This window comes from Camelus bactrianus, chromosome 16 (genome assembly GCF_048773025.1).
Source record: "Camelus bactrianus isolate YW-2024 breed Bactrian camel chromosome 16, ASM4877302v1, whole genome shotgun sequence".
Classification (NCBI taxonomy): Eukaryota; Metazoa; Chordata; class Mammalia; order Artiodactyla; family Camelidae; genus Camelus; species Camelus bactrianus.
Genome location: NC_133554.1, coordinates 48,265,951 through 48,290,496, shown reverse-complemented (window position 1 = coordinate 48,290,496; position 24,546 = coordinate 48,265,951). Strand labels below are relative to the sequence as shown.

Here is a 24,546-nt window from a genome sequence, read left to right as displayed (position 1 = left end):
AAAGCACTGAGCTTGGAGTCAGGAGACTTGGCTCAGTCACCAGCCAGCCTGTCCCTCTGGAAATAGCCCCTTATCTCCCCAGGGGTCAGGCTCTTAACGTGTAAAGTGAACAGGATGAAGTAGATGGTCCCAAGGGCTCCTTCAAGAAGTTTATGATTCCGCTCTGTGTATCTCCTTCCCTCATCCAAGCCCTTCAGTTAAAGCTTTCGGGTTATTGGAGCGCAGCTTTCCAAAGATCTGCAGAGCCAAACCAACCTGGAAAAGCCTGGAACCTGCAGAGCTGTTTCGCCCCTTGGAGCTTCATATTTGCTCATGAAAAGAATGAAAGAAACAACGAAGAAGAAGGAAAAACAAAACAAAACCTTGGTACTGAGATTTCATACAAGCAGCAGTTATCAAGCAGATTCAAGTAGAAAAATCAGAGAGACAATAACTGAACACTCATTTCCCTGTGTTAGGAGAGAAACGAGCTCTTGGGGAAATCTCTCTGACTGCATTCAATTATGAATCTCGGCAGGAAGCCTGGAAAATCCCGGCCGCTCTGGAGCAAGGGGTTGGAAGATGCGTGAGGCCGGTGCTGTGTGTTCTTGGAGTATTTGTCAAATAAAATGAAGGATAGCGGATGGTGAGAGAGTGAGGCTGAGGTCCCACCTCCCACCAAGGGCCAGGGAACTGGGCCGTGAGGATAGGGACTCCCGTGCTTGAGAGCCATCTCTCGGGTCCTCACAGCAGGCCTTCCTTGAAGTGGCATCACGTTTGTGGGAGGAGACCTGGGTCAAGGGCTTAGTTCATGGGCCGCCAGCAGGTCGGGAGCCTTTGTTTCAGGGGAACAGGTAGGAAGCCTTTGTTTTAGGGGGATGGGGGAGAAACCACTGCGAATGGGAGCTTTCTCTGTGCTGGCCTCACGTGCTCTTGTTTCCCTAATGCCTCATGGCAGCTGCACAAGGTCTGTGAGGATCCCCACTCAATAGATGAGGAAACAGGGAACCATTAACTGATGAGCCCAGCAAGGGTTTTCCCAGGTGACTGAGCTCCCAAGAGGCTGAAATTCACAGGTTCCACGTGGGAACATGGGGACTGGCGTTCAGCATTCCAGTCCCCTGAGATTATATTCCCCTTCCCCTCCCCTGGGTTCTGTGGTCTCCTGGGAACCTGCACTCATTTTCACACCTCGTAAGAGCATCACAGACCTGCCCTGAGGAATGACGTGTGGCCCCAGCCCATGAGAACTAGGTTGGAATCTCTTGGGTGGAACCCCCGATGAAGGTGTGGGTGGTTGGGGGTTAGGGCTCTCCTGGATGCAAGAAACCAACTTCCTCTTACTTGGTCCTAAAGGAAGACTTTATTGGAAGAATGTGGAGAGTCCAAAGGGATGAAAGGAGCTTAACAGTCAAGATTGAGGAAGGGGAGAACCAGAAACTTACGTAGCTAGCATCATGGACCACTGAGAACACCTCATTTGTGAGCTCCCCTGAGTCTCCTAGCCCTTGAATCTCCTCTGCTTCTGACCCAAACTCCAAACTCCTAAGAGAGCATCTGATTGATCCAGCTTGGGCCAGGTGTGTGCCCGGGATGCCTGCCTGGAGCAGGGCCATGCGATGCAGCCATCTGGGGGATGCTGTGAGAGACACATTCTCAGAAAAAGGGGCTCCCCAAGGTGTACCCCAGGGGTACATCAGAGACTCAGGATGGGCTGAGCACCAAGGCGATGGCCCGCCCCTTCTCTCCCCATCTTCTGCCCTCTGAGTCACTGCCCAGCTGTCCCAGCATAATATCCTTGGCGTCCAAGACCTCTAGAGGTGCCTCCGTTTACCAAACTAACTGTGATCTCCAGGTTCCAGGTTTAAAGAGACAGAGTTTGGGGGCAGAAATAGAGTTCTCTCTGTGAATCCTGGGGGAAGAAGCCTGAACCAGAACGAGTTCAGACAGACCCCCAGTCCTCCGCTGGACACTGAACTAGAGCCCAGCTCCATTGAAACGGGTGCCATCTTTCTTCTGTTGCTGATGACAACAAGGGTGACTTCTTTCCCAAATCCTCCTCTAGCCCCACTCTGACTGTCCCAGTGGGGAAACACCCTTAGGAACATAATAGCTCACCTAGACTGCTGAAGAGGAGACGAAGTATCTGAGAGATGGAACCCCCTGTCCGCCACCTGGTTACAGACTAGAGCTGAAGGAGGGGCCAAGTCTCTGGGGAATCCACTCTCCTCTCTTGGGTCAGAAACAATGCAAGTCAGGGCCCATCACTGCTCAAGACGCTCTCTCCTTGTGAATGACAGTGAGTGAGGGGTGAGGCAGGCTGCATTTAAGGTCCCTTGCCAACCTCCCCGTTCCCTGCTCCTGGCAGCGTGGACACTGAGGATGCCACAGTCTGTCTGGCAGCTGCAGGAAGCTGGTGACTCTGAGCCAAAGTTTAAATGTTTCCCTCCTCCCAGGGCACTGCGGTGTGAGGGGGAGCAATGAAGGGAGAGCTTGTTAATCCTGGGAGAGCCGAGCCTGCATCTCCCAGGCAGCTGGGCTCCTCTGGGACTGAAATAAGATGCCCATGAGGCCCCAGGGTAGGGCCCTCAAATCTAACAGGTCGCATTCCCACGGAGCCAGCCTGGGAATAGAATCGGAGACGTGTAGAGCCTTGGGGGACAGGCGGTCCTTGAATTAGTCATGGGGAGACTTTTCCAGCTTCAGGAAGGTCACGGCGGCACCTTGGGGCCAATGGCATTGAATCCAGGATCCTTCCAGGGTGATCCAGACCCCCTCTGTGACTGCTGCTCCACCTGCTTTATTCCGCTTCAGCACCACCCCCACCAACTCCCCATGCACGCTCTCTTCCAGAAGCTCACTCCCCAGACACACCTCTGGGATTCTCCCTCCTGTCTTCCCCACCTGGGTTGCCACAGGTCAAATCCTACCCACTCCTCACCGCTCCCCAGAGCTGCCCCAGACACCCTATCCAGCACTTAGCCCTCCTTCTCTGAAAGCCTCATAGCACGTGTGTCACTGGCTCTCCTGTTCTAAGGTGATGCGGACACTCACCTCCCCAGCCAGGCTAGGAGTTCTCACCGGCAGGACCCGAGTCTGGGTTCCCACAGAGCCTGGCATCGATAGATGAATGGATACTGAATTAAAAGAATGGGCAAAGTGTTAAATAGATGAACCACGTCTCCATCAAAAGAAAGACCCCAAACAGATCCTGGAGGGACAATGAGGCACTTCAATGATCTAATAAGCTCACTTCAGAAAGGAGAGGAGAGCATGTGGGAATCTACCCCAGGCGCTGGTGCCCAAAGAGACTGCCCGGGCTCTGAATCCCAGGCAGTTGGCCATGGACAGGACATGGAGGGCTCCTCCCCAAACTCCAGTCCGGAAACACTCTCATCTGAAGGCATCTCCAAGAAACGAGGGGTTAAAAACTACATCCTCACCCTCCGCATCATCAGGATTGAGCCTTCTCAAAATGCTCTGACCTACGTGGGGCTCGCTGGGCCTCACTTCAGCTCTGAAAGATGTAAAAACATTTCTCCATATTTCAGATCAGGAGATGCTCTCCTGACTCTGCAGCCTGGGATGACGTGCTCTCTGAAACTCCAGCCTCCTCCTTTCCTCAGTGGTCACTGAGCGGCTGTGCGCCGGGAAAGCTGCAGGGTAGTGGAGACCCTGCCTGCCTTGCTGTCCCCTTGTATTATTGATTATCGCTGTAACAGAAACACGCCCAAATGTAGACTGTCTGAAACGTAATAGAAGTGGGTTTATCACTCGTGGAGCAGTTTAAAGTGGGTAGTCCTCTTCGTGGATGGCCTTCCTCCACAGTGGGATTCAGGGACCCAGGCTACTCCTGTCTTGTGGCACCACCATTCCCTGGGCTGGTGGAGGGATGCTGTGGAGATGGAGAGGCACCCCCACTTCTCCAGAGCCTTCTCCAGGAAGGACACACATCACTTCCGCTCACATCCCATTGGCCAACTTGGTCACATGGCCCCATCTCACTACAAAGGAAGCTGAGAGACAGAGTGTAGCCATGTGCCCAAGAAGAAGAGAGCCTGCATTCTGAGTGAGCAGATGCTCTGCCACATCTCTGAGTCCCCAGCGTCTAGGGCGTGGCAGGTGCTCAAAAGCCTAAGTTGGATGAAGGAATTGAAGGTCATCATGGCTTAACAGGGTCTTACAGAGAGTCACTTACAAGCCAGGGAGCTAAGGCTCCCCCAAGAAAGCCCAGCCCAGTCCAGCCCAGGCTGCTGCTCCAAGCCCAGAGTTTCTCTGTAGGAACCCGTGGAGAGGTTTCCCAGCCGCCTGCCTCCTCGCAACTGGAGAGAGGCCAGCTCTTAGGAGACACCAGCGTGTGCCAATTGGGAAATCACAGTGATTAGGAGGGCCCTTTGGAGTCTGGCATGGAAGTGGAGGAATTATGAAGGGCGCTCAGAGGGGGAGTTATAGGGAGCTGGAGTCAAGGCAGGGCAAAGAGCTGGAGGGGTGGGAGAGACGTGGAGCCTGGGTTTGTTGGTGGCAGCTTGGAGTACCGGATGCCTGGCCAGTGCCTCTGCCCCTAACCCTGTCTCATGGGCTGTGTCCCCTCCAACTCCTGTGTTGAAGTCCTAACCCCAGTACTCAGAATATGACTGTACTTGGAAATAGGGTCTTTATAGAGATTATTCAAGTTAAAATGAGGTCCTTAGGGTGGGCCCTGATCAAAAGTAAGTGGCTTCCTTATGAAAAGGGGAAATTTGGAGACAGACACACACATGTGTGCAGAAGAGGAAGGATGCGTCTACAAGCCAAGGAATGCCAACGATTGCCAGCACACCATCCAAAGCCTGGAAGATGCTCCCTCGAGCCCTGGGACGGAACCAAGTCTGCTTGCACCTTCATCTTGGACTTCTGGCCTCCAGAACCATGAAACACTGAATTGGTTTGTGGTACTTTGTTACGGCAGCTCTGGAAACAGTACACGCTGACTCTCCGTGCCAGAATGATCTTGGCCCATTCATTTCCGTCCCAGGCTCCGGTCCCTCATCTGTAAACTCATCTAAGGACAAGAACCAGGGTCTCCCTAAACAAGCTCCCTGTTTGCTCTGCCCTGTGCTGCCTTTCTTTTATATCTCCTTGCTGCCCTTACTCCGTGCAGCTCCTTTCAGGAGTGGCTGTCCCCGCAGAGCCTCAATCACAAGTCACCCTCATGGAGACCACACAGTGAAGTCCCATCTCCTCAGCCCACCTGCAGGACACCACCCCTAGCCCAGCCTCTTCTGTCTCTGCCTCTCCATTGCTGCTCTCCACCCAGGCCAGGCCAGGCCACCTGAGGTTCCAGAGCACAAGGCTGGCCTGCCTGTCTGTTTTTGTACCTTTTGCTTGTACGGACCACTGTAGCGCCCCTCTGTCCACATCGGCACCTCTGGAAAATCAACCTGCCGCCATGGGCAAGCTCTGCCCTCACGTCCACCCCCACCCCTCCCTGACCACTCACTGTCCTGACCTGTGTGGGGTCTTGGATTGCCATCCCTCCTGCTCCAGCATCTCCACTTCCAATAAAAGGTTAACCCAACCTCAAACATGAGCTGGTGCCCTTAGCCCCAAAGTCTGGGAAAACAAGTTTTCCCACCAATAAGGAGTGTCAAGGACCCATGTTTCCCCGTCATGCTCCAGCCAATCAGAACTGCTTGTAGCTCTGAGAACACAGCATGTCCTTCTGCCTCCACAGTGTGGGAGGTAAGGGCACGGACTCTGAAGCCGGGCAGCCTGGGTTCAAACCCCAGCTAGGGCACTTAGTAGCAAATGGTTTCAGTAATCCTATCCACCTTTAGGGCTTGTATGGAGTTCATAGATGTCAGGTGCTTAAAACAGAGCCTGGCACATAACAGATGCTAAGTGAATCCTTGATATTATTCCTATTGTGAGGATAACACTCTCTCCTCCACCTTCTTACCCATCATTCCAGCCAAAACCCTGCACGCCTAAGTTCTTCACTTCTTCCACAAAGCCCTGGGTCCTTTCTGGAAAGGTCTGTATCCTCCTGGAAACATACAGCCCTCCTGCTGAGCTGTTCCCATCCTTCCCATGGGAGGTTAGGGTCAGGGGACCAGGCTCATACATTAAGCAGCCCTGGGAAAACATTGGAGGAGGAGCCGTTCGAGCAGGTGATTGGCAGCAGGTGAGAGACGCAGGCAGGCTCTGAGTTCCTCCCACTGCCCCACCTGAGATGTGGATTTGGTGCATCTGGCCCTTGGACCAGGGCTGTGGCTGGCACAGATGACCCAGCTCACAGTGTACAGTCCAGTGAAACCATCCTAATCTGGACTAGTTACGAGATGGCCACTTTGAATTATTACAAAATCCAAATTGATAGCTATTTAGCAAAATAAGTGTGGTTTGATTATTTTCCAACATGTGATTCAAACGAAGCTGGTGGAAGGTTTGGCCCCACATGGGGTTCCCACCCTCACCTCCTCCTCCAGTCTAGGCAGCCTCCATCAGCAGCTGGGCCTCATCTGGGCTCTTCCATGCCTCTTATTGACCAGGGTGATGGGGATGTTCTGAAATCACGTGTCTGAGCAGCCACCCCCGAAGAAGCATCTGTTCCCGGATGTGGGCCCCACACCTGAGCCCCGACCTTGGCTTTGAGCTCAGCCTCCACTTAAGATCCAAACCATCTCGTATCCCTTCTCCAGCTGTCCAGCTCGTATTGCCCCCGGAAGTGATACCAACCGAAACCCGCAGATACAGAGGGCCGACTCTAGTCACAATCACCCTGTCCTGGAGCCGAAAGGGGCCTTGCCGTGCCTGGCCTCCTCCTCCCCAGCTCCATGTACCCCACTGACCCAGAGCCGCCTTTTCCAAGGTCTGGAGACACCGTTGCCTCCTGCTTCACCATCAGGAAACTGTCCTCTTGATGCTTACCCAGCACCCTTGATTGTTACCTGGTTTCACTTCCTGATCTGTCTTGGGGAGGAAGGCCAGTGACCCACACTGCATCAGAACCCTTTCCTGCATTCGCTGAGGGCTCTTGGAAAGGCAGCATTCGGGTGCTGTGGGAAGAACACCTGGGGAGACATCAAGAAGCTGGATTCCAGGGGCTGCCGCTCTGCCACGGGCATCCCCTGAGCCTCTTCTTGAAAATGGGGCAAAGAAGTCTTTCCTTTACCGCATTAGGCAGCTTGCCTCAGAGCTCAGAGTTGGATCTCTGCGCTGGGGCTTGGGAGAACAGGGCTTTCGATACCTCTAAGCCTCTTTCTTGCATCTTCAAAGGCGTGTTGTTACAAAGATGAGATGGGCTGATGCACTGACCGTGCTCGGCACATTAGTTTTCATCTAAGCCTGAGCCCAGGGCGTGCACACAGGCGCTGTGTCTTGGGTGGCCATCCTGGGGAGCCGGCGTGGGGGAGGGCTGGGAGAGTGAGACTGAGGGAACATTTACCCACCAGCTCCCATCCTCCAGCTCAGAGGTTACCCTGGGGCAGTGTGGGAGGGGCGGTGCTCAATCCCTCGAAATTCAGTTCCACCCGTGCGCATGCGTGGGCTGCAGCTCCCCTGGGCAACCTACCCAGTGCCCTGGGCAAAAAGCAAGAAGTAAGTGGAGCAGCTGAATCGAGACAGCAGCCGGCGACACCCGCACGGAGCTGACTGCCTCACTGAGGAATGGCTGGAGTAAACGGTGGGCAGAGACGCAGGAGGTGGGGCAGAAAGTATGCTTTCGATGGGTGTGCCTTGCTGCCGTTAGTGTCAGTGAGGATCTGATGAAGTAGGGCTGGTGAAAATGCATTGCAAGCGATAAGGAATTACACGAGTGAGCGCCATGATTATTAAGCCTCCCTCTAACGTTCTTTTCTCCAGGATTCCCTGAATTATGACGGACCTCTGAGGTGGCCTATTATGGAAGCTTAAGTCAGATGCTGAAATGACTCATAGGGTGAACAACTTGTCCTGGTTTGTCTGTGACTCTCTTGGTTTCAGCGCTGACAGTGCTGCGTCCCCATGCCTGCCTGAGTCCTGGGGATTGGTCACCCTTGCTGCGTATCAGGGCTTAACCTCAGGGCATGACCATCACAGCCCAGAAGGAAATCAGTGGGGAGACTCACCCCTGGAGGCTAAAATATCACCCACGCTCATCCCCCCACCGCGGTCCCCACCCCACTCCCCAGCCTCCACATCTGGGTGGACCTGTGGTTCCTTCAGACACAACACCACACTTGCCTTACAATCAAAGATTTGGTTTCTTTTTCTCACTTTCAGTGAGCCTGGCTGGTTCACTTCCAGATGTTGTAGAAAATTCAGAAAATGCAGAGAAAATGTAAAGGAGAAAATTTTAATTCACTCGGGAAGTAAAACAGAGGACACATTTTAGGGTATTTCTTTCCAGATGCTTCCTATGCCATCGAAATACCTTTAACAGGACGTATGTCAATGAATAGAGCTGTTAACACATGCACAGACTCCTGGACCTTTTCTCCACAAAATAGTCCTGGAATCTTAGAGCAGGAGGGGCTCCCTCTGGCGTGGTTCCCGAGTTTTACAGATAAAGAAATCACATCAGTGGTTTCCTGACCCTCAGGAGGAGGGGACCACTGGGTCTCTGGGAGCACAAGCCAGCGACCTCGGCACACCTTGGTACTCCTGCGCTGTGGCCAGTCCGGGATCTCAAAATTAGCCGCCCTGAATGTCACTAGATAGAGAACACAGCAAATGGCGCATTCACCGAGAGAAAACACATGTGAAGTGGATGGGCAACGGCTTTCTCTCTTACTTCTCACATCAGCCATTAATTTTCTCCCTATTAAATGCCTCGAGGCCAACACTAACAAAATTAAATTTGACAGGGATGAATGTGGAGTCCTTAGAACTGAACACTCCACTCCACAAAAACAGGTTGGGGGAAGTGAGGCAGCTCTCGCGAAAAAAGTCCCAGGGGACTGAGTCACTGGGAACACCAGGTCCCATTAACAGAAGCACGGGGTCTGGAGAAGAGGAGGGGACAACACTGCTGTGCTCTGGGCTGGTCAGACCCAGCCTGGAACACTGGGTTTGGTGGTGAGTGCTGTGCTTCTGAGCACTGGGAGCTGGGAGCTGACCCAGAGGAGGGGGTGGGGCTGGAGAAAGATCTGGAACCCTCAATAATGAAATGGTTGAAGGAAATGAGGATGTTTGACCCAGGGAGGACTTTCATTTAAGGGAAATGCTTACATTCTTGATTCCAGGGGTGGGGAGCAATCTCTTTCACACTCCGTGTGCCGAAATGACTCCTGCCCTTCTCCCATAGCGCCCACTACTTAATGGGGGTAGTGGGGAGGCTGATGGGGGTGGGGTCAGGCTTCCAGCCTGGTAACAATGTCTGGCTGGGGGACTCATCTGGTCCCAACTGTTGGCAGCTGGCCAGCCACCTCTGGTCCTCAGTTTTGAGCTTTACTTTTTGTGCAAGGCCTGGACGGCTGGAAAACTAGCATGTCCTTCCATGCTGTTGGACACAATTCCTCTCTTCAGTGATTTGAAGAGTTGACACTTGATAGGTGATGGATTCTTATATTCCCCGGGATGATAAGTCATCCCTGTGGATGGAGTTTCGTGGAGGTAGATGGCCTCTCAGGAACTTGAAGCTAAAGCCGTTTGGAAAGAGAATGCCGTAGGAGGTGGTGAGGTCCCCGTCGCTGGCTGGAAGTAAGTAGAGGGGGAAGACTCAGGAACCTTCCCCAGTGCTTTGGAAGCCTAAGCCTGAGAGACTGCGTGAGTTTTGCTGTGCACCCAACAAGAAGATGCTTTTACAGATGCCCCATGCACGTGGCTTCTTAGACATCGCTGAGGGCCCCTGCAGTTGACAGGGTGCAGGAAGACCTAACAGGTCTGTCTGCCTTTCGGCAAGGCTGGACTCCAGTGATGAGTGAACGAGGCCCGCCGCACTTCCTCTCCCCTGTGTTAGCTTCCAAGGGCTGTTGTATAAGAAACTGTCACAACTGGGTGGCTTAGAAGAAACAGACTATTGTTGTCTCACAGTTCTGGAGGCCAGAAGTGTGAAATCTATGTGTCTGCAGGGCCCTGTCCCCTCTGAGTCTCTGGTAGATCCTTCCTTGTCTCTTCCTAGCATTTGGTGGTTGCCTGTGGTCCCTGACACCCCTCGATGTGTAGACGCATCGCTCTGATCTCTGTCTGTGTCTTCACTTGGGCTTTTCCCATATGTGTGTCTGTGTCCAGATTTCCCTCTTCTTGTAAGGACACCTGTCATTGGATTTAGGGCCGCATGAAGTCAGTGTGATCTCGTCTTACCTCGATTACATCTTCAAGACTGTTTCCAAATAAGGTCACATTTACGGGTATCAGGGGTTCCGACATCTGCAAAAGTTTTGGTGGGAGGGACACAGTTCTACCCATAGCAATGCCCGTTCCTTCAGTCTGTGCAGAAGAGCTTGGTGTGGGAGGATGAAGGGAGAGGAAAAAGGAAAGAAAAGGAGAGGCGTCGCTGAGGGGAAGAGCGAAGGCAGAATATGTGCAGTCAACGTATCTCTGAGCAGAACGCCACGTGGCAGGAGCCAGAGCCCCAAGAAAGGAAAGCGTCTCTTCTACCATATAATCAAACTGATAAACCCTAACTACGGATGGTCATGCAGCTTCTAAAAAGAATGTCTTTAAAAATGTTAATATGTTGGACAGTGTGATTTCTATTTACAATTTCTACCAAATACAAAATATCACCCTAAATGCAGAGTGGAGGTTAGCAAAATGTATTGGAAGGACATTTGGAACTCGCATGTCTATACACAGGTGAATGTGTCAAAATCTGAGTTTTGTTTTCCGACTGAGTATATAAATATATGGTTTCCTCATCTCTGCCAAAGCACAATTTTCTTTTAGCGTTATCAGTGTTAGAGCAAGCTTTGGTCCCCAAGCCCCTCTGCTATTTCCTTCTAAGATTTCCAGCAATTTTTGGATTAGTATCAACTTACTGGTTTTTTTTGAAGACAAGTTTTTTAAAGTCAATTCTATGGGTATTGACCTAGAGAAGTTTGTATACATCAGTAAATGAAAAAAGCAGGTTACAGAGTAAAGTGTATTGAATAATTCCAAGAGGGAGGCAGCTCTTCTGCAAACCAGTTAGGTTGGCCCTTATAACGCTAAACGAGCAACCATTGTATGACCCAGCAAGTGCACTCCTGGGCCTTCAACCCAGAGAAATGAAAACTTAGGTTCACCCCAAAGCCTGTACATGACTGTTCATAGCAGCATTATGAGAAACAGCTGGAAACCACAGCTGTGACTGGTGGAAACAATCCAGGTGTCATAAACTGGTACATCGATGCCATGGAATATTGCTGTGCAAGAAAAAGGGACAGACTGTTGATATGTCCAACAACTTGACGACTCCTCAGAGAATTATACTGAGTGAAAAGAGCTAGTCCCAACAGGTCACATGCTGTGTGACTCCATTTATAGAACCTTCCGGAAATGACAAAACCATACAAATGGGAGGACAGCTTGGTGGTTGCCATGGGTCAGTGTCCGAGGCTGGGGACAGGAAGGAGGTGGGTGTGGCTGTAAAAGGGCAGCATGAGGGATCCTCGCGCTGGTGGCATGTTCTTGACCGTCGCAATGTCAGTATCCTGGTTGTGATACTGTAGTTTTGTAAGATGTTATCATTGGGGGAAACCCGGAAAAAGGTATGTGGGATCTCTCTGTATTGTTTCTTACAACTGTGTGTAAATCGACATCTCCATGTAAAAATATTAATTTTTTTTTAAAACAAGGGGAAGCCTCGCGTACGTGCACACGTGTAGGTGCACATCACAAAGAAAGATGTGGGGAGACGCAGCAGGCGGTAGCCCCAAAAGTGTGCAGGGGTCAGGGGAGGAGGGAGGAAGGGGAGAGGGCTCCGTCTAGCCTACTTGCCCCTGGAAAATGCTTGTTCAGTATCTCCATGAACATCTTCAGTCTTGGGTGTGGCCTGCTCGAGCCTCTGCATCTCCCACCTCTGGCCACCCTGACACCAGCCTGTCCTGGTTCTGTTTCCTCTTGCTCACAGACGCTCATGATTCTCCATCAACTTAACCACTCACAAAAGAGTAAGACCCCTTGGGTAAAGGGTTGGGGATTTCTGGATCCCATAGCAACCTGCCTCCCTGATCCACCACCTTAGGCCAAGAATCGTCTTAGTGCCTTTCAAGTATTACCTCAGGTGATTCTCCTAAGAGCCTAGGAGATAAGGCCTGTGGTCATCCCCATTCTACAGATGAGGAGACTGAAGGGGAGTAACTAAGTTGTTCCTGCTTGACCTGGCAGAGTTCACTGTCTTCCGCTGTCCCTGACCAAGCCCCACCTGCCCACCAATCGCCCTGGAGGCCCCTGGGTCTTCAGGAAGCAGGGGTCCTTACCCAGCACCCCAGCTCCCTGAAGGCAGCAGCTAAGGAGCCGGACGTAGGGGAGAGCTTGGGGAGAGCTGGTAAGCCGGCTGACTGGTAAACAGGAGGAAAAGCAGCCAGCCCCCAGCTCTTCAGAGGCCTCTCCCGATTGGAAGCACCGAGATGAACGCTGGTCTGGCCCAGGCCCTGCTTCCTACCTTGTGCTCCCGACCAGGAGGTCAGGCTGGGCGTGGGAAGGCCAGTGAGACGCTTGGCAGCAGCTGCAGAACAAGAATTGGCTCTGGTGGAAACCGCCCCCCACCCCACTCGGGCAGTGCAGGGATGTGGAGATGAGCCCCTGCAGGAGCTGGGGGCGGACCTGGCGTGAAGGGGTCCGCCAGCCAGGCAGAGCCTGACCCCCCGAGAACCCCCTCCACCTGTGTCCACTTCTGCACTGGCAGCTCCCAGACAGCAAGAGAGTGGGGGCTGGGAGAGCTAGACGGAAGATTCTGGAAGGGAGGACTGGGCTGTCCTCCTGCAGTTACTGAACTACCCAGGGTACCCTGCCTCCCACCCTGTAAGGCAACTTCTCCGAGCAGGGAGGGGAAGCCAGGCAGAAGAAGGTCTCGACTTTTCTGGCAGTTTCTCTTGTTCCATCTTCTCTTCCTTCTATCACACTGAGTGAGGCGATTAGAATCACGTTACCAGCTGTTTGCAGATTTGATGTGTAACTTAGGAGGGATTCACCATAATTGTGTGCTTGAGAGAGGGAAAGACAGACAGACAGACACCATGGGGGCAGATTTCATCCTGACCTACCTGACCCGTAGCATCCGCCCCACCTTCAGTCACAACCCCTCCCCCTATACAGGTCCTTCTCAGCTCCAGAACTTCCCACCCTGGGCAAATACACAGCCTCCTCCTTGGCCTCAAAGGCCTCCTCCTCCATCCCCTTGGGAAACTGTCATTTTTCAAGACTTGGCTCTGCAGCCCCCTTGAATAAGGGGGTCTCTTGTCCTGCTAGCCCAGGAATTTCTGCTTGAGTCCTCTTGTCCCTGCGTGGTTACTGATGGTGGCCTCACTCTCATAGGTGTCCAGATGTGGACTGGAAATGATACGGTCACCTTTGGGCACGTTTCTCCTGTGCAGTTCTTCTCTGTGTGTGCCCATCACCCCCCACTAGACCCGGGGACCCCTGACCGGATCGTTCTTCTCCCTCCGCGCCCAGAGCCAGGCACGCACGCAGCACGTGGATCTGGAGTGCGTGCACTTGGAGCCCACGCACACCGACCGCACTCTTCTCCTCTCCTTTCCTCCAGGGATCTATAAAGGCCACTGCTTCCGGATCAATCACTTCCCAGAGGACAACGATTACGACCACGACAGCTCGGAGTATCTCCTCCGTAAGTGTTGAGAATCCCTCCTTCATGTGCCAAGCAGGAGTGGGTGGCGGGTAGGCGGCTGGAGGAGAGATGTACCCGTGGGAGTGGGTGGGGTGCTGTTCTCTGGGTGCTCCTGTCACTCCCTCTCTGACTCAGAATTGTTGGTTCAGAGGATGGCGTTTTGTTCAAGGCTGGGCATCCCAGTGGAGTTACTTGGCTGATAGGATCATGCCGGAGGAGACTGGGGCCTGGGAAGAGGAGATGAGTCTGGGGCATCCCAGCTCCCCGGGGCTTCTGGGCATGGCTGTCTTCAGAGGAGTGGTTGCTGCAGCCAGTCCTGACAAGCAGGTTAGAAACATAGGCATGCCCAGTCCCAGCATCCCTGGGGGGCTCTGACACCCCAAGGACACTGCCCTGCCAGCACTGGATTGCCCACCCCTCCCCACACCACCCAGCATTCTCCTCTTAAAAAACCAGATTAAGTCACACACTGAGGAAGCCCGGTGGGTGCCAGGCAGCCTGTGGAAGAAGGTGAGGGAGGTAGCAGGACCAGCCTCGGACATGTGGGTCCTCAGTGTCTCCAGCACCAATTGGTCGAGCTGTCACCTCTGCCCGTGAGCTGCCCCTGCCCGGGTCCTGTGGCTGGGCTGGCCCCCAGATGGGAACCCAGAAGTCACAGAATATACTGAACCCCAAAGGACGAACAGCACTATGCCCTAAATCCTGATCTCATCCCTGGGCCTGTGGACACCTCCCTGGGAGGAAGGATGGAGCCACAGCCCAGGAATGAACCTGGAAATGGAAAAATCAGCACCGTTTTGAAGTCATTTTTCCCTTTTGCATTAGCCAAGACACACGCAGAGCTGCTCCCAGCAGCTCCCCCAGGGGCTGGGGCCAGCTGCATTTATGGAGAATCGATACCAGCATCCTCAGAGGGAGCACAATCCACTCTGCACCTGCTTATGGATCGTTTTTTCTAAGAGAAAGGATTTTGGTTGTGAGTCATCTAGTGAAATGAAACAGCGTGTGGTTCCCATGGAGTCTGGGGCAGTGTCAGGATGCTCTGGCCAGGCCCAGAACCTGAAATAATTTGGCCAGATCTGCCTTCTATCTCTCCTCCCTTACCTTCTCCTCTTCCTCCCACCTGTCCTCTCTTTCTGCTTTCTGGGGGTCAACACTAAACCAAGCAAATGTTATTCCATGGGGCTGCCACAAACGGTTGTGCAGGTTGCACACTGCACAATTCAAGGGATGTTATTTGCATAGACAATTATATAAATAACACTCCATGAGTTGCACAGTGCATGGCCTGCACAGCCATCTAGGGCAGCTGCTGGTGCTCAGCCCAGCCAGAATGGCTCAATTGAAAAATCAACCCTGCCTCAGAACCTGCCTCTTTCTGCACCCCCCAGGGCAGTTGGGTGGTTCTTAAGGCTCTGAGGGCAGATATGCCCCAGTGACCAGCCTTGGGACTGTGGGGAAGGAAGCACTGGAGAAACAAACCATTCTCTCCCACTTCCCACTTGAACTTGCCCCAGGTTATGGGAGTTGTCTCTGCTGGTTCTTCCTCTTTACTCCCCACCCCTGTCCCCTCACGGTCTCCAGGGTACAGGAATCTCTTGGTGGATGGGCCTCATGACACATCAGCCCAGAGGTCAGATGATACGGCTTCCCAGGTCCCAGCAGGAAGCAGAGAGTCTGCTCAAACGGGGTGAAAGGTCATTTAGTGAAGGACTCATTACAGAGGGGTGGGCAGGGCTCAGGGAAACTTGCAGGGGGTGGAGAGCACCCCGGGGGTAGCAACAGAAGGAGCCCTACACCCCTCGGCCTGAATAGGTGGGAGAATCAGGTATAGTCACCTGGACGAGGGGCGCTGTGAGAACAGGGCCTCCTGGCAGGAGTGTGGCCTTTATGAAGGAATGCAGCCACTCATCCTTGTCCGCAGGAAGGGAGCCAGAGGAATAACCGTCTCCCCTGCTCTCCTTCCAAGCCAGAATGAGGGGACCCTGATGATCTGGTCCCTGGCATCGGCCTCCCTGGGCCCAGAGCAGGATGGGGAAAGGGGGTCCGAGGATCTGGAAGGGCAAAGCGAGGGTGTACCGCACACTCGCCGATCCAGCTCCAGGCCCCCGCTGTCCTCAAACTCTGGCAGTGGTGTCCTGGGGCAGGGCGTGAGGGCTGGGGGTGGCAGGGTCCCAGCAGTGATTTTCCAAAATAAAATGATGGCGACAGCACGTCAGCAATTAAAGCTCATTTGGGAAGGAAACGTGGGGAGACCGGCTGGGTTCATTAACCAGCCCAGAGACACCCAAGGAGGAGGAGGGGCGGTGGCTTCGGGGCCTGTGATGTCGGCTGCTGGTGGAACTGGGGTGGAAAGTGCAGCCGACTCTCCACTCAGGGGCTGCGGAGGCAGGGAGAACTGACCCTGAAAGCGAGCTCGGAGTGCAGGTGCCTGTGAGCTTGGAGCCAGAGGGAGGAAGCAGCATTCCAGGACAGGCCAAGGTCTCGGGCACTGCGGCCACCCGATCTGTGTTTCCCTGATTCCCTGCCATTTCTATTCCACTGGCCCCACTGGCCTCAGGAGTTCCTTCCCACTTGCCCTGGGCCTGGTTCCCCTTTTCCAGGCTCCACTTTTCTGGTTGGGTGGATGGTTTCTGTATTAAGCCTCAGGAGTGCTCATGTCAGGGCTACTGGGAGTCCATGGTGTGCCTGCAGGTGAATTAGAAGGAGATGCTCATTCTCTGAGCAAACGCAGGTCCTCGCCAGGGCTTGACATGGCCCCAGGGCATGGGCTGGACATCAGCCCCGCTCTGTGCAAGACCCAGCCTGCACCAATGGCTGGCGCCTGCACACCCAGAGCCCCAGAATGAGCTCATGTGGCAAAGGACAGCGCTCACATGACTTACCTGGGCAGGATGGGCGGCTCTGAGCCCGGCCCGACCTCAGTGATTTTGGAGGGTCCAGTCTCCCTTCTCTCCTGTGACCCGTTTGCAGAACGAGGGCATCGAGGGGGACCTGATCCTCCTTTTCTGGCCAGCACAGCTCAGAGGCCCATTTCAGAAGCGCAGAGGAAACCTCCTCCCGGAGCCCACAACTTCAAGAAGGCAGAGAGGGGAGGAGGAGGAGGTGGCATAGAGAAGAGCTTCATTTAATGCCCCAAACAAACCCCTCTCTGTGCGGCAGGGGCACACACTGGTGGGCTTACAAAGAAGGAGACAAACGCTGCCTTCAGAGCCTGAAACCAGCTCAGCTGGCTCAGGAGGGGGGCCTGCCAGTGCTCCCTGACTCACTGTCCCCTGCCGGGGCCACCCAGGGTCCACGGAGCTGGGACTTCTCCTGGGCTGGGATGCAGGCGCAGCAGGGAGGCTGAGCTCGGGGCTCCTCTTCAGGTGCCCTCTCCCTTCCTCCCGCCCCTCCTCCCAGCCAGATGCTAAGGAAGGGGGACCCGCATCCCCTAGGTCCCTACTAAGTGCTTTCTGTACCTTATTCCATCAAATTCTCACCACAACCCTCGCAGGTGGTGCATCCTTTTCCTAAGGCCACCGTAATAAATTACCACAGAGTGGGTAGCTTAAAACAACAGAAACTTACTGTCACACAGTGTGGAGGACAGATGTCTTCAGTCAGGCGTTGGCAGGGCTATCCTCCCTCCAAAGCCTCTAGGGGAGAATCTTTCTTTGCCTCTTCCAGCTTCTGGTGGCCCCAGCATCCTTGTCCTGAGCAACATGACTTCTTTCTCTGTCTCTGTCTTCACATGGCTTCTCCCCTTGTGTCTCCTCTTCTGCCTGTGTCTTTTCCTTTCTCATAAAGGCACTTGTCATTGGATTTAGGGCCCACCCGAATCTAGGATGGTGTCATCTCGAGATCCTTAACGTAATCACATCGGCAAAGACCTTTTTCCAACTCAAGTCATACTTACAGGTACCAGCAGTTAGAACCTGGACATAGCTTTTGGGGAGGGGTGGGCCACAGTTCAGCCCCCTACAGGTAGGTATTACTGGTCTCCCCTGGTTATAAAAGAGGGGACCAAGGTGGTCAGAAGTTAGATGCCCTGGTCACCCCACCAGGAAGCAGCAGAGCAAAGGTGCAAATCTTACTCTGTTGGACACCATTCCATGGATTTCCAACTCTGGCCAGCTGCCTCCTTCTCTCTGACCTCAGGAGGTCCTGAGTTTCTGCATCCTCGTCTGTCCCCTGGAGTGACGATGATGACGATGGCGCTAAAGGCTGTCACTTCAGAAGTGCATGCTAAGACCAGGCCCTGTGCTGAGCCCCTTAGCTGTGCAAAACCAGCTGCAGGACGTGGGTGCTGTTATGAACTGCTTTCCACTAACAGGGAAGCCCAGTTTTAGGTGATGTGACCAAAGCCACACAGCCAGCATGTCACAAAGCAGGCTACCCAGACCCACTCAAGCGAAGCCTGTGTCCTCAGCCACCCACCGCAGCTGCCTGTCTTGCCTGCCGCTCCCCAGCCTCCTGGAGGCTTCGTGGAGATGGTGTCCATGAAAGGGCCTAGTGGGCTGTGAGGTGTTGTCCGACTGTGTTTTCCTGGCTGTTGTGGTGGCTCCCCTGGTGGCACTGACTCCTCCCTCCTGGCTGGCAGAAGTGTGACCCACACCCCGGAAGAGGCCAAGCGAGATGTGGACAGTTATGACTCCAGGCCACTTGGCGTCCGGGGGGGTGACCAGCAGGCCTGGGCTGTCGCTTGGATCTGGTCCAACTGTCCCCGCCTCGGCTCCCTATCCACCTTGGGTCTCCAGGACCAGACGGGAGTCTTGGAGTCAAGGGGAAGGGCCTTGAGAGCTTTGGGGCTTCTGGCCAACGCCCCCGGCCCTGCCCCAGAGGGCAGCTGGTCTCACCACCCTGTCTGCTCTGTCTCCCGCCGGCCCAGGCATTGTGCGTGCCTCCAGCGTCTTCCCCATTCTCAGCACCATCCTACTCCTGCTCGGCGGGCTCTGCATCGGCGCTGGGAGGTTCTACAGCCGCAAGAACAACATTGTGCTCAGTGCCGGCATCCTCTTTGTGGCTGCAGGTGAGCTGCCCGCTCTGGTCCCCGCTGCACTGAGTGCTGGTCCTGCTGGGGGAGCGGGTCGGCCATAAGATCACTGGGCGTCATTAACATCAAAATTCCAGGGGGCCAGGCAGGGGGTGGGGAGCAACTGCTTATTGGGTATGAGGGTCTCCTTCTGGGGTGATGAACATGTTCTGGAACCAGGTAGAGGTGGTAATTGCACAACATGGTGAATGTGCTAAATGCCACTGAATTGTGCACTTGGAAGGGTTAATTTTATGTCATGTGTATTTCACGTCAATTTGGAAAAATAATAAGTCCAGGTGTGTAAAATGCCACAAAAGGGCAGTGCTAGTGCCTTACAAGCCTGTACCAGGGGAGCCTGGCTGAGTCGGGGCGTCAGGGAGGTACCCAGAGGGACTCACGGAAACCGAGACTTGAAGGAGTTGAGCAACTGCAGACAGGGTGAGGGGGAACAGGGCTGGCGAGGGTGCAGAAGCAGAGAAGCCCAGTGTGCCCGGGGCAGGGGAGCAAGAGGGCTGGGGCGGGAGCGGGGCAGACCCCCCCTTCACCGGGGCCATCCTGATTGCCCAACTCTCCTGGCTAAGAGATGGGCGGCAACACCTCTATGCCACCCCTATGTCGACCCAATGAAAACCCACAGAGCTGTGGGTAACAGTAACACACTCCCGGTCCAAGTGGTAGAGTGCTTGCTTAGCACGCACAAGGCCCTGGGTTCAATCCCCAGTACCTCCAGTAAGTAAATAAATAAATGAATAAACCTAATTACCTTCCCCCCAAAAAAACAAACCAAACCAAACAAAATGGCTTTACACTGTCGCTCCTCCAAGCCTGGATGCAGACAATTCAATGCCTGTCCCCTCTCCCCTCACACTGCAGACATGGGAGAAATCCAGGCAGGAGATGGGTCAGTGTTTATTCACCATTCAGCAGAGAACCTGGGTTTTCTGGCCTGAGTTGCTGGGGTGGTGGGTGCATGGAGGGGGTGTCTGCGGGACAAAGCTTGGCCAGTGGCATCCTTGGGACTCTGGGTGGCTCCTGAGGAGTGAAGATAACAGTGCAGCAGAGGTCCCTGTCCTGTCTGGAGCAACAGGAGCCATCTGACTTCGTAGGCCCCATTCCAGTGAATAAATGCGAGAAATGTTAAGATGCTCAGCAATTCTTTCCTAAATTGTTACCATAGCTCCTTACACGGTCCTAACAGCATTTTTGCTTTTGAAGCACCTTTCTTTTTTCTTACACCGGACTGGTGAGGTGGAGCAGTACAGGGGAGGCGGCCGGAGCTGGGCCGAGGCCCTGTGCCCTCTCTGCATCTGGTCTCACATCCTAATACTGTGAGGGTGGCCATGAGAATCCCAGTAGCTGGTGGTCTTGCCTCCTTTGCTGAGCTCAGGGAGGGGCCTCGAAAGGTGCCTGGCCCGTGTAGGTCCCCAGAGGTCCTCCTATCTCCATCTCTTCTTGTGTTCCCTTGGAGAAGGAGGATAACTTCCTTTTGCATCATGGACCTGAGGGGCCAGAGCGATTCAGAGACCGGCTCAAGATCTCCCAGGCAGGTCAGCAGAGCTGGGGCTCCTGGCTGTGCTTCTCATGCTCTTTCTTCTACGCCCGTTCAGCTGTCATCCCCTTCCAGGGCAGTCAGTGTATGCGTGTGTGTATCTGAGGGGGGATGTGTGCATCAGGGTGTGTGTGCGTGTGTGTGTGTGCGCACGCGCATGTGTTGGGAAGTTAGGGTCTCCTTACCAAGAAGCAGCGTCCTCCTTCCACGCAATTTCCCTGCCCCGTCCCTTCTTTCCTCTCCTTGAAGCAGTCAGATTTCTCCAGGTGTGGACCCTTATAGAAATCCCTGCTGTGACGTTTGAATGCTGCCCCCGTCCTTTCCCGAGGAAAGGAAAGAGGACGTACACTAACACGAGTGCCCGGTACTCCGTAAGCACAAGCCCCTCATCCCAGCTCCTGAGGAGGCAGGCAGGTGGCTCAGGCAGCTTCCCTGAAGTCACACGGTGGCAAAGACACGGCTGAGCCCAGGGTGGTCAGCCTTCAAAGTGAGGTGCCCCCACTGCTGCCCGTTTCCCCAGGAGGAATCATTTCAAAGGTATGTTCAGAGGTGCCACATCACCAGAGGAACTACAGAGCCCAGGGCCCAGAGACACTCAGCTAAAAACAAGGATCCAGCCAGAGAGAAGAGGACGCGGCAGGCCAGCAAGGGGACATTCATTTGTTCCCATTTACTCCCTGGTTCATGGAGCTTTGACTGTGGGCCGAAGCAGCCAGGCCCTGGGGCCCATGCAGGGCCCAGCCCCAGGCCACTCCAGCCCCAGCAGCGAGGTGAGACAGGCCTTGAAGAATTCCACATGGGAAATGATCAGAGCCTGGGGAGAGGTAAGATCCAAAGGCTGGGAGAGTCGGAAGAAGATGCAGCAACTTCTCTGGGAACACAGAATCTGCTGGGATGTGGCTTAAGGAGCGTTCTTGTGACTTGTGTAGAATACGGGGTAGGGAAGGAGAGACAAGCTAGGAGTCAGGGAGAGAAGGGACAAGAGAGGAGGGAGGGAAGGAAGCAAACGGTGAGCATGAAAGCCCATGTCGGGGAGGGTTCTTCTGGAACATAGCAGAAGGGGCGAGGGGCCCAGACTTAGAGCCAGTTTGCTCAGGGCTGGATCTCTGGTCCCTTAGCAGGAAATACGCTAACCTATCTACAGTGAGATCGGTGCAGTAGGAAAATGGACAAAGGACCTGGGTGGGGCATAGACAATACAACACGCTACTTTACTATACAACACAGTAGCCTGTAATAGAACTTAAAGCAGGCTCCCTGTGTGCCAGGCATGCTGTAAGTGCTTTGTACCTAGTAACTCATTGGATCTCCACAGCCAGCCAGTGAAGTGCGCACCACTGGTATTCCCATTTTGCACATGAAGACCCTGAGGCACGGAAAGGTCATTTGTCCAAAGTTCCAGAGCTGAGAGTTGGGAGAACCAGGATTCACACCCAGGCAGCTCAGTTCTGCTCAACCTCACTTGTAATTAGAGAAAATCACGTAAACACAACAACAGCTTTCACCTCCCACATCAGCAAAGATCCAGAAGTTTGATAGCACAAATTGTAGGCTGTTGAGGTATTTTGTGCCCCTATGGAGGGGTCTTGGGCGGGGACTCTGAATTCAAATATAAATAAACTCAAGATCCTGGGACAGAAAAAGGACATTAGTGGAGACCCCAGTGAGATCCGAGGAAAGGCTGGAAGGTAAGTGAGTAGGAATGTAAGAGGCAGGATTCCTGGTTGTGACACGTGGACATAGTCATGTCAGAAGTTAATGGGGGAAACTGGGTGGGGAGTTGGAAAGGGGCTGTCTCTGTACTGACTTCACAACTCTTTAGTAAGTCTAAAACTATTCCAAAATAAAAGTTCGTTTTTAAATGCACACGCCTGATGAGGCAGCAGTTTCTCTTCAGGGAATTCATCACAGTTGTACGTGCGTGTGTGGAATGGTGTAGCCACAAGGCTGTCTCACAGCAGAGGGCTGGTTAGATGTCCCTGCGGCGGGTGCCACTTACAGTTAGAGACAGTGCTTCGTGTCCTGATAGGGAATCGTCTCTCAGGTTGTCTGTTAAGTAAAAAGAAAGGGGGCTAAAGAGTACTGTGCAAAGAAAAAAATAAATATATGTGAGAGAGACTGGATATGGTTATAAGAAGGATATATATACCGAAGAAGATTAACAGTAGCTGCCTTCAGGAGGGGAGCTGGGCAGCTCAGAGCCTGTGTTTTACTGTATACTCACCCGAACTCTGTACTTTATTACCCATTCAAAATTAACTACTTTTACTTAAAAGGTAGCAACCAGAACAAAGAAATACCTATCAAACGGGGAGGGGCCAGCAGCCCCGCCCGCCGCCACGCCCACGGGCCCACCACGCCCACAGCCCCTGCTCCGCCCACGGGCCCCCGCCACGTCCCCCGCCCCCCGGCCCAGCTGGGGTCTAACCTCTACCTCTCTCCCTCCCGCCCCACTCCTGCTTCCTCTTACAGGCCTCAGTAACATCATTGGCATCATCGTCTACATTTCCAGCAACACAGGCGACCCCAGCGACAAGCGCGACGAAGATAAAAAAAACCATTACAACTACGGCTGGTCTTTTTACTTCGGAGCCCTGTCTTTCATTGTGGCTGAGACCGTGGGCGTCCTGGCTGTAAACATTTACATTGAGAAAAACAAAGAGTTGAGGTTTAAGACCAAACGGGAGTTCCTCAAGGCTCCCTCCTCGTCTCCCTACGCCAGGATGCCGAGCTACAGGTACCGGCGACGGCGCTCGCGGTCCAGCTCCAGGTCCACCGAGGCCTCTCCCTCCAGGGACGCGTCTCCGGTAGGGCTGAAGATCGCCGGGGCCATCCCCATGGGCGAGCTGTCTATGTACACGCTGTCCAGGGAGCCCCTCAAAGTGACCACGGCCGCCAGCTACAGCCCCGACCAGGAGGCCGGCTTCCTACAGGTGCACGACTTCTTCCAGCAGGACCTGAAGGAAGGCGTGCACATCAGCATGCTGAACCGGCGGACCACCCCGGTGTGAGCCGCCCTGTCCTCTCTGCGCCGGCCTCTCCCCGGATTGGCTGTTTGTATCCTGCAGGGGGGGGCATCTGACCCTTAAGACGACTGACTGAAGCCAAACCCCACCCTCCCCAGTCTCCAGAATGCATCGCGGGCTGGCTTGGAGCAAAGCCCCCCCCCGAGACCGGAATTGGAAGCAAGAAGGCTAACTTTATCCCCCAAAAGGGTGTTTGGATGCCCCACGGTTCTGAAATCTCCCAGGAGGCCCCAGAGCTCTCCTGAGGCTGTGCAGCCTTGAGCAACCTGGTAAAGCAAAATCGAGCCATTATCTCCTCTTGGAAGCAAATCTTGCCGGAAGAACAGACTTTCCGGGTTTTCCCTCCCAGCCTGGGCGCTGGGCCACTGGGAGGGCCTCGCGGGGCACAAGGGGGCCTCTGAATGCTGGATGGTTGCTTTTGAACCTGAAGTTCCTGTGTCTGTGAGCTGGAGGCGAGGATGCTGAAGCTTGCCCCCTTCCTCTTCTGTCTGTCTGTCCCTCTTTCTTGGGCAGTGGCCTATTGTCGAAATAACAGCAATCCTGTGGCCAACTGGTGCTTTGGCCTTTGTGCTATCCTGGGCCGGCTTCCCTCAACCTGAGGACACCGAGGCCCATGGAGGAATCTGCAAAGGGGGAGGCCTTCGCTGGCCTGGGCGTGAGGTAAAGGCCAGAATCTGTCTTTGGCTTTCCTCTCTGCTCCTGGAAGTTTCTGCCTCACATAGAAAGGGCAGAACACACTGACTGTACTTGAGCGTCTGGAAGATTCCACCGGTCAGAGGAAAGGTGGCCAAGTGGCCTCTTGCTATATCCTCCCCACCCCTGCCCACTGGCCTGAGGAGTGGCTCTGCCCCTCATGGTGGTGATAGGGGGCTGTGGAGACAGACCCTCTCCCCTCCCCATGGTGTTTGGGAACAGAACCCATGGCCTACTGAACGGCAACCAAAAAGAATCAGAACAAACATCCATTTCCTGGGTGGTTACTAATCCCGACTTATTGCAAATACCAGGAGAGCAAGTTACATTCATCCCCTCTTAAAAAGCAGCAGCAGCACCTGCCCCAAATCCTATAAGTGTAATTTATTCTGCCACCACCTGAAAGGGCTCAGCGAGGACGTTTGAATGCAAGGCCGACTTGACGTCTCAGCACTTGGGAAGCCAGGCGGCAGGTTCCATGTTTGACGTTTTCCCAACCATTTTTCCCCCTCCGGAAGCAAGCAGAGAACGTGGAAGCATGTCCGGGTTC

General features: G+C 54.0%; 1 protein-coding gene across 1 annotated transcript in view; it reads left to right on the top strand.

The window, feature by feature from the left end:
* CACNG4 (calcium voltage-gated channel auxiliary subunit gamma 4) overlaps window positions 1-23,905 on the top strand; it is a 55,822-nt gene extending 31,917 nt beyond the window's left edge. Inside the window, exons 2-4 of the mRNA XM_074343510.1 lie at window positions 13,628-13,711; window positions 18,582-18,722; window positions 22,750-23,905. Of these exons, the coding sequence (XP_074199611.1) occupies window positions 13,628-13,711; window positions 18,582-18,722; window positions 22,750-23,288 (764 nt within the window). The 3' untranslated portion in view covers window positions 23,289-23,905. The remainder of the gene's footprint in view (window positions 1-13,627; window positions 13,712-18,581; window positions 18,723-22,749) is intronic.
* The last annotated feature ends 641 nt before the right edge of the window (window positions 23,906-24,546 follow it).